Source organism: Phoca vitulina, unplaced genomic scaffold (genome assembly GCF_004348235.1).
Source record: "Phoca vitulina isolate PV1807 unplaced genomic scaffold, GSC_HSeal_1.0 scaffold11, whole genome shotgun sequence".
NCBI classification, from domain to species: domain Eukaryota; kingdom Metazoa; phylum Chordata; class Mammalia; order Carnivora; family Phocidae; genus Phoca; species Phoca vitulina.
The window spans coordinates 33716897-33727285 of NW_022589714.1; the positions used below are offsets into that span (position 1 = coordinate 33716897).

General features: G+C 35.3%; 1 protein-coding gene across 1 annotated transcript; it reads left to right on the forward strand.

Annotated features, from left to right (window-relative positions):
* The first annotated feature begins 8262 nt into the window (after positions 1 to 8262).
* LOC116635789 (beta-defensin 110-like) lies at positions 8263 to 10217 on the forward strand. The gene is made up of 2 exons (XM_032410098.1): positions 8263 to 8320; positions 10084 to 10217. Exons 1-2 carry the CDS (start codon positions 8263 to 8265, stop codon positions 10215 to 10217), a joined length of 192 nt encoding a protein of 63 aa, XP_032265989.1.
* The last annotated feature ends 172 nt before the right edge of the window (positions 10218 to 10389 follow it).

Genomic DNA, 10389 nt, shown 5'->3' on the forward strand with positions numbered 1-10389 from the left:
ATTTTATTTATTTGCGAGAGAGAGAATGAGAGACAGAGAGCATGAGAGGGAGGAGGGTCAGAGGGAGAAGCAGACTCCCTGCTGAGCAGGGAGCCCGATGTGGGACTCGATCCCGGGGCTCCAGGATCATGACCTGAGCCGAAGGCAGTCGCTTAACCAACTGAGCCACCCAGGCACCCAAAAGATATATTTATTTATTTGAAAGAGAGAGAGCACCAGTGGGATGAGCAGAGGGAAAGGGAGAGAGAATCTCAAACAGACTCTGTACTGAGTGTGAAGCTGGATGAGGGGCTTGTCTCAAGACCCTGAGATCATGACCTGAGCTGAAACCAAGAGTTGGATGCTTAACTGACTGCGCTACCCCGGCGTCTCTGTCCTTTTTTATTGTTTAGTGGGAAAAAAAATGTGTATCAGGAAATAAAAGAGGGAGAAAATATGGAAGGGAAGAATTCCATGAAGAAGAAGAGACTATATGTAATTAAATTTTTTGACAAAGACAGAAATTATGGCTAACAACTGAGCTCATCTCCTCAGTCCTGAGATGATCCTTTCTGAGGAGACACACAGCAACAGAAAGGAGGAGTAACCTGCACTCTTCAGCTCCACTCTGCCCGAGCTGCTCTTGCTATTTCCTGAGGGGCCACAGTATTTTACTGTACAACACTCTCAACAATACATCTGTATTATACAGTTGCTATTCGAAAATGCACATTCTGCTTCTTTTATGAGCTTAGGAATACAGCTCAGTTATTGGCATTCATTTGGGATTATTTTTGAAAAAACATCATCAATAGCACAGCATAGCAGTAAAACAGAAACTTGCCTTCCCCCCAAATAAAATGGTATATATTTTTGATAATTTAACAAGTAAAAACGAAATTTATTGAGTGGATATATGTAAGCCAGACTTGGACTCAGAGGAGATGAGAAGTCAAAGAATTTCCAGACCCCAGTTACCCTCTGGATATATTTTTTCTTTCTTTCCTTCTTTCCTTCCTTCTCTCCTTCCTTCCTACCTTCCTTCCTCCCTTCCTTCCTTCCTCCCTTCCTTTCCTTTCTTTTACTTTTAAGTATAGTTGACATACAATATTATATTAGTTTCAGGTGTACAATATAGTGATTGGAAAATTCTATACATTACAAAGTGCCTACCACAAGTGTAGTTGCCATTTGCTACCTCTCTTGATGTTTTTATTATGACATCTCGTTACATCTTCTAAATGTAGATGTGAGATATAAGGGTGCATGTTCATACTAAGCATTATCTATTTTGGTGATACACAAAGAGAAAGAAATAATTTTTCTCTATTTATATAAAGTTTCTGGATATATTTCCATCACAAGGGACTGTTTATTTTTTTATTTTTTTAAAAAAATTTGACTTCCCATTATGAGGCAATTACTTGCTTAGCACACATTGGAACCTCACATGCATTATCTTTCATATATTTTGATAACTTAAAATAGACCTTGAGTTCTCAATGTGTTCCCTTGCAGTATAAATATCTTCAAAAGTATTTTTACAGTATTTATTTAAACAGAATTTTTCAACCTGAGAACTATTGAAATTTTGATCCAGGCAATTCTTTGCTGTGGCAGCTATCCTAAGCATTATATCTTTAGCAATAGAATTGCTAGCAAAGGCATTCCTAGCCTTGACCCACCAGATGCCAATACACCCCTTCCCCTAATTGTAACAAGCAAAAATGTCTACCTACATTGTCAAAAATCCCCTTTGGAGGGTACCTGGGTGGCTCAGTTTGTTAAGTGTCTGCCTTCAGCTCAGGTCATGATCTGGGGTCTTGGGATAGAGTACTGGCTGGGCTCCCTGCTCAGTGGAGAGACTCCTTCTTCCTCCCCCTCTGCCCCTCCTCCCTGCTCGTGCTCTTTCTCTCTCTCTTTTTCAAATAAATAAATAAATAAATAAAAATCTTTAAAAAAATTTTTAAAAATATATCCCCTTTGGAGGCAAAATTACTCCTGATTTAGAACCACTGGCTTATAATTAAGTACTAATTTTCACAGAAATTTAAAAATTAAAAGGTGGAAACAAAAAAATCAATAATGTTTTCAGGTAGCACATTTTCTGTGTCTTATGAAAACTATCTATTTGAAATTTTCATATTTTATTACATATGGGATAGAGATGATATATTGGTGTCCCTGGAAAAAAATTAGCCCAACATTTGAACAGTAAATATATTAGTCATGTTGAGAAGAAATGAAATGTTTGACTTTTATCTTACCTAAGATATCAAGACCTATAATGTAGAATTGAGAAGCGTAATATACTATTAATATGGAACAAATAAGAATTGAGTTTTTTATTGGCCACCAAGAAATGGTAGATGGTAAGAGGTTTTCTGGAAGATACCAAAGGCATCTCTGTATATGAACTAATCTGTCCTGGTAGACCCTCGTCCTCAGTGCTGGACAGAGAAAATCAGAACCATCTACATTTCTGAGCTGGTCTCTCCTTGTGTGGTCCAGTGTATATGCAAGCCACCAGCCTTCCTTCAGCCTAAGGAACAAATTTGACAAACTTGAAGGAGAATATAAACCTATAGGCATCAACTATGAAATTAATATTCTTCCCTGAAGAAATCTTTTAACTGTGTGCTGTATGTGATATTGACTTAACATTCTAGAAGCCCTTTTGATAGAGTTCTGCACCCTATTTCCTTGGAGAGAAAGAGGTATCACTAATAATTCATATTGACCTCAGAATTTGTTAACAACAAAAAAAAAAGAAAGAAAAGAAAAAAAAGGTAAATACTTACATAAAGGAAGATTTATGGCAATTTTCTTGCTCATGCATTGTAACTTTCATTGGGTTAACTGATAGAACAGCTAGATAATCTTAAACTACAGTTGACCCTGGAACAACATGGGTTTGAAGTGCATGAATCCATTTATATGTGGATTTTTTAAGGTACAGTACAGTATTAGAAATGTATTTTCCCTTCCTTATGATTTTCTTAATAGCATTTTATTTTCTCTAGCTTACTTTATTGTAAGAATACAGTATATAGGGGCGCTATATATATAGGGTGGCTCAATGGTTAAGCGTCTGCCTTTGGCTCAGGTCATGATCCCAGAGTCCTGGGATAGAGCCCCGCATCAGGCTCCCTGCTCCTCCAGGAGCCTGCTTCTCCCTCTCTTTCTGCCTGCCACTCTCCCTGCTTGTGTGTGTTCTCTCTCTGTGTCAAATAAATAAATAAAATCTTTTTTTAAAAAAGAATACAGTATATAATACATATAGCATATAAAATATATGTTAATTGACTTTATATTATCCATAAGGCTTCCAGTCAACAGTAGGCTATATGTAAAGTTTTGGGGGAGTAAGAAATTATAGGTGTATTTTCTACTGTGTGGGGAAGTGGAGGGGCCGTCAATGCCTCTAAGACCTGCGTTTTTCAAGGGTAACTGTAGTTAGCTCTAAAGAGCTGAAAGTTTTACATTTTTTCTCTCCTTTGGTCCAGAACTGAAATTTCCATGACACTGCGTATTTTCCTTCAGTTTTAGTTTTCTATGAGTCTGGATTAACAGCAACTCTGATGAAATAGACACCATCAAGCATTGGGTATTTTTGTTGTTAATAGCTCAATACACACCTGAATCAGTTAAAAGCATTCTGTTGAAATGGTCTATCACCATCAAATTCCAGCATGGGACTAGGAGCAGATGATACCACACACTCAAACCCACTCCATTTCAGGATTTATTTTATGTCAATGTCCTTGGGCAAGAGCAAAATTTAATTCCAAAATAGTAATTTATTTATTCAGACATTTGACTAATGGTCTTGCTTCTTCCCACGTATGATGTTATGTGTTGGGGATATGAAAATAAAAAATTACAGCTCCTGTCTGAAGGAACTGATATTTATTGATTACAAACTGAGTTTTAAGTAACTATGCAATTTGATAGAGCTAACAAATGGGTAAGACATGGGATCTTCCCCCAAGAGCAATGTCAATTCATAACACTGACAATATGTTAGACGCTGCATTCCACATCCCCCCTCTCATTTATTTACCAATTCACTAAATTCTCCTTGAGAAGCGACTATGTGAAGCCATAATGTAATAAGATTGGGACACATCAATAAACAAAACAAACAATATTTCTTATTTTTGTGGAGCCCATATTCTAGAGGTAGAGATAAATTCAAGTAGTAAACATAATAAATAAGCAAATTTATGTTAGAAGATGATAAATCAGAGTTAAAGGACCCAAAAATGAAATTTTAAATAGGATTTTTCAGGAGGCCCTTATTGAGAAGGTAACACTTGAGCAAAAAATTGACAGAGGCCAAGAAACATCCTGGGAGCTCACATGAAATTTGTGGGGAATGCCTGTGAAGGGGGCTGGAGAACAGTGAGTCAGGAGGAGAGTCCTGAGTGAGCTTGTCTGAAAAGAAATGTATTGGCAGATTACCCAGAATTTTTTAGGAATGAGAAGGGATCTTGTCCTCTATTCTGAGAGAAATCCAGTGGGTTTTAACCAGAGGAAAAACATGATTTGAATTTCATTAAAAAAAAAAAAACTCTCTGAAATGCTTTCAGGAATTAGAAGATATTAATGTAATATAAGTAATACATTATGGTAGTGCAGTCCAGGGTGCTAACAATAAAAACAATGAGGAATGGTAGGATTCTGGGTATGTTAAAGGTAAAATTAGTCAGATTTCATGAGATTTTTTTTTCCTTTAAGCTACTTTCTAATCTGCTTCATTCTATTCTTCACCAAACTTCTTGAAAAACAGCCTAGATTTATAGTCTCCACTCTCTTCGCTGATACATTCACCCACCTGTCAATTAACTGACAATCTTCTTACTAATGTGATCAGTGTTTTCCTAAAAACAAACCCAAAGTCCTATTTTAATTCTTTATCTGGTGGACTTTGGCACACTGCTAGAATTTGTCACTGTTTTGACAATTGTCTGACAATTATTTGATGGTCTTTTAAATGCAGTGACCTCTAGTACTTTGTCCCTGAATCCCTTCTCTTCTTGTTTTATATGCCTTCCTGAGATTATCTTGTTCACTGTAGTGACTTCTGCTATCAACAAATATTTTTTCTCAAATCTTCCCAAACCACAAAGCTGTATTTATTTCTAGTTATGGAACTTACTTATCTGGGTGGTTTCCAAATTCTTTAATCCTGATATGTCCAAAATAGAGTTCATCTTACTCACAAAGGCTAAAGTCTGCCCCCCCACCCCACTTTTATTCTCTGTTTCACTAATTGTTAACATTGGCTGCACAGCATCGAGGGCTAAAACACTCACCACTGCTCTGCTTCCTGGTACTCTTTTCCCAAATCCAAGAGTTACCAAATTGGGCTACTTCTAATTCACAAATAACTCCCAAGCTCACTTTCTCCTCTTTATTTGAAATCCATTAACTTGATTATCTTTCTCATTATTTCTTACTTAGAATACCCTAATAACATTTACATAGCCTCTCTCCTGCAAAATTTTCTCTAATCCCTTCCTTAAAGGGAAGATGGCGCTTAACATTTCCATAGTTTCATCACACTCCATTTATGAGAATATTCAGCTCCTCAGCAATAGAGGTCTTTTGACACCTGAGCCCAATTTACCTTCCCTGTGTTTCCTGAAGTCTGTGTCCATATCCATATCACTTCACTCCAAACACACACACACACACACACACACACACACACACACGGCTTAAAAGTGCTTCCCCTCAATTCCTAGAAAATACGCTATTGGCTTTTCAAGGTGCAACTAAAACTCACCTCTTCAGTGAAATGGTTGAACGTACAATTGTTTGGAGTCCAACATGACTAACTTTGAAGCCTGCCCAACCCCTTCTACTCCCTCTGAAACCTTGTGCAGAGTTCTTTACTTCAGTTGTTCTTATGAGTGAAATGAGAATGGTTATACCTATCTGATAAGGTTATTAGAACATTAAATCAGATAACGAATACTACTTGCTTAGTAAGGAACCTGAAACCTAATGGACACTTAATAAAGCATAGCCCTTTTTTTTTTTTGAAAGATTTTATTTATTTATTTGAGGGAAAGAGAGTGTGTGTGCACATGAGCAGGGGAGAGGGAGAAGCAAGCTCTCTCCTGAGCAAGGAGCCCGATGTGGGACTCAATCCCAGGACCCTGAGATCATGACCTGAGCCAAAAGCAGACGCTTAACTGACTGAGCCACCCAGGCATCCCTAGAGCATAGCTTTTAATAATGGTTGTGGTAGTAGTAATAGTAAAATAGAGTTTTCCAGTGTACGGCTCTTTATTTTATGCTTTGAGAACATTTTATTCATCTCTCAGGATTGTCTTTACAGGTGAATTGTACCATTTCTATGCCCTCATATCCCAAAAAACATTGGTTTACTCTTGGGGGTGATGAGCTTAATTATTTTATTCATTTTTGTATCTACATCCAGTACAGGGCCAAGTACAAATAGTTGCTTACTTAAATGTGTGTGTATGAATCACAAGAGAAGGTATTCTCTTCATATCATAGTGAAAGTGAAGAAAAATCAGTGATTTAATAAAGGTTTTCTTTTAAAGCTGACACAAATCTATAAACAACTCATATTAATGATAATAAAACTTACTATACTAATTGTGGGCTACGGGACATTTTATTATCTGTTATCTCATGTGATGCCACATAACCCTCTGAGGTAGACATGATTCAACACAATTTACAGTTGAAGAAATCAGTACAGGGGTTAAGTCATTTGCTCATTTAGGACATGACTGATGGAGAGATTGTAGTAAAGTCCAGAGAGTTTTCCAGTATAAAACACCAATTAAATATCGCTCTCTGATACCATACTCTTTCACTCAATCATTTTGTCAGGCATTTACACATTTATTGAGTATGTACGTTTCAGGCATCTTACTACATGCTGAAATAAATCAGTGAACAAGGCAAACAGTGGACCTGACCTAATGTAGCTTTAAGACTAGAGGTTTGTGTTCTCACTATAACAAGCCATACATGCTAATAACACTGCTTCATTTGGGGTCAGTTTTAAGTATAAATCCAGATGGAAAGTCAAAACAAAGGCTACGAGAGTAACCTGTTTGAAGGCTTATTCATTTTTCTAACATTAAAGAGAAGTTTACATATTTTATCCCATTATAATTTTAAAATTTTACAAAAACCTCAATTTCATGAGGAAACTGAAATTGGGTGGACTAAATCATTTATCCAATATATCAAACCTAATAAACACAATATGCACGATTGAAACATCATACTATCTGATTCTGAAAGATCACACCCTTTCAAACACACTATAGAAACTTCCAGCTGACCCATGGCCTTGCTCCTACCTTGATTTCAACTTGGACCCAGTAAGAGTAGACATCATCCAAAATACCTCCTCCTCCTTTCAAGTCAGCCTTTCTATTTGCATCACAAGTTAACAGAAATGGCATTTTCAGAGAAGTTGTTTGCTAGGAGATGGGGAAATATATGCCAGACATTTTTCCTGGGAGGAGGACCGCCCTTCCCCCCATCAGAGCTTGGGAAAACTAACATTTAACCAACTGCATGGAGGCCACTGAGCTTTTAACCACTGGTTTCCTAACAGAGTTGTCCCTATTCATGTGTATGCAGGACTTGTTACAGGTTGCTGTCTACAATAGACCTACACCATATTTGTAGCACTTCACTCTTGTCCAGATTCTCAGAAACCTGTCTAAAATATATATCTCTTGTAGGTCCTTCAATTAGTGTTTACATAGCTCTCTTTTCATGAAAATCAGTAATCATAGACCATTTCTCCAGTGATGTGTAAAATGTGCAGAGGTATTTATAGATAAAAGAGATGCTATGCATCCTTCCTCCAAACAGTCATTCATTGTTATTTTTTTGTGGTTTATATTAACTAGTTTCAATCACCTCACATAAATATGCACTCATGGATGATATTTGTATAACATTGTACAGTTTATAACATAACCAGTTTTCACAACACTATTTACATACTTTATCCCATTATAACTTTTACAATTTTCACATGACATAGCTGACTCTAAAATGATATATTATTTGCAAATGACTATGAGTGATAGAATCAATTTTGTAATACAAGCTTTTTATTTCCAGGTCATACAGTTCTATAGATTTTTTCATGATTTAAAACATTTTTACTCTTTAAAATAATAAGTAAAAACAACATTAGTGTATTTTAATGTTGTAAATGATCACTATACATCCATATTTTCTCTTTTCTGAATTTAACATATCTTAAAAGTCAACATGGATTTTATGGGTGGGCAAGATATTAGAGACTCAGGAACATTGACTAGCTTAAAAAGTACGTATCCCAGCAAAAGTTAAAAAAAAAAAAAAAGGAAAATGCAACATGGATCACACTTCTCTACTTTTCATTATATCAAATATAGCTCTGAAATAACTTTAGATTTCTTTAATTTTTGATGCTAATGCAAGTATCTTTAATTAATATTAATTTATAATTTATTTATTTATTTTTATTTTGCTCAGTTAGCCAGCATATAGTACATCATTGGTTTTTGATGTAGTGTTCAACGATTCATTAGTTTTCACCAAAATTTGCTGGTGAGCAGGGATTGTGTCATCGTGAATTACCTTCCCATTCCCAAAGGACATACATATATTTACATGGCAAAACCCTCCTGACAATCTTTCATTTTATGCTTAACTTCCTTTTCTACTAACTTTATTAACAACAATAAAGTTAGTCCATTTGAAGTCTTCTCTGCATTCTCTACATTGGAAGTTTCTGACTAGTTCTCAACCAAATGTTTAGAGAATACCAGGTACTCAGACACCTGCCACATGGAAATGAAACACCATTCTGAATTTCATTTAGATTCTGTGCAGGCAATTAGGTTCTATGAGTTAACATGTAATTTTAATCTAAATTCAATTCAATTTATTCTCTAAATTTTAATGAAATTATTTTGCTTTATTTTTCCTGACATGTGTAAAATTTAATATTCAAAATATATTTGTGATAGCTATGCTTATTATATTCTATCATGCAGATAGATGGAATGACGAATCTAAGATAAGTAAATAGTATGATAAAATTTGAGGTGGGGGTAATAAGACTGACTTCCAAGTCTCTTTTCTAAAGGCATTAGTTGCAGTAAAATTGAATCATTAAAAGAAATAAAATCCTAAGTAACCAAAATATTTGCTTCCGTTTTAATATATGAACCCAAAGCTATGAATTTGGAATCTCAGGCCATCCTTCTTTGCATTGTGTTAGATGACTCACTAGAAGACTAACATGGGGATCCTCTTTTTACTAAATACTTAATGTACAACAAAACTGTGTTTCCTGAGCATATCTTATGTGGTTTTGTTTCCTCAATAAATTACTCTATCAGTATTTTCATGCTTACTGTACTATAATTATCAGGATATACTGGGTAGGAGATAACAAAGAATCAGAAGAAATCATTACTATCATATAAGGTTTATATTTTGGCTACAAGAATAAAAGTATCATAAAAAATGTTTAAGAAAAATACATATATTAAGTACTAAGTTATGTTATTCATTCATTATTACCGTAGACTGGTGAAAGGGACATATTCATTTGATCTAATATAATAAAAGAAAATTTCAATTAGGAGTAAGATCTGGAATGGAGAAGAAAGCATTGAGCAAATAATATTGTGAAGAGGTAATCAGACTAAGTTTAAAAAATTGAAAACACCTGAAAATAAAAATTATAGGTTTTTAAAAAACTACAGATGTCATCTTAATGAAAGCATGAGAGAGTAAATCTGGTCTTAATAAAGTAAAAAAAGAAGATAGGAAGGCAAGAGCCTTCAGGAGCCAGCTAAAGTTCAGTACCGATGTGAACTGTAAGATAAGTACATACACATTTGTGCAAGGAAAATGTTTGTAGCTCGGTCACTTTCTGTACCAACTGCTAAATTGTGTCATAAAACTGCCTGACACACCGGACTGCCCATCACCCACACACATGATCTTGTAACTAGACAGATTTTCTCCTTCCCTAAGTAAGAAGACTCCCAAGTAAAAAATTAGATTGATGGCTTTACATGTCTTTCTTGATTGCAGCCAGAAGTAACTTGAAGCCCAAGTATAGATTTCAGAGATGTGAAAGAGTGAAAGGAATGTGTAAAACATTTTGTGATGATGATGAATATGATTATGGATACTGCATTAAATGGAGAAATCAGTGTTGCATATAAACTCTGGAAAACAGAAGTACAATTGAATATCGAAGGCTGGAACAGAGATGCATCTTATTGACTCAAGGGTGGGTAAAAAGAAAACACAATGTTTAACAGAAATATTAACTTTTATATCCTCAGTACCACTGTTTATATAAATAAAAATAATTTAGTTTCTATTCTGTCTATT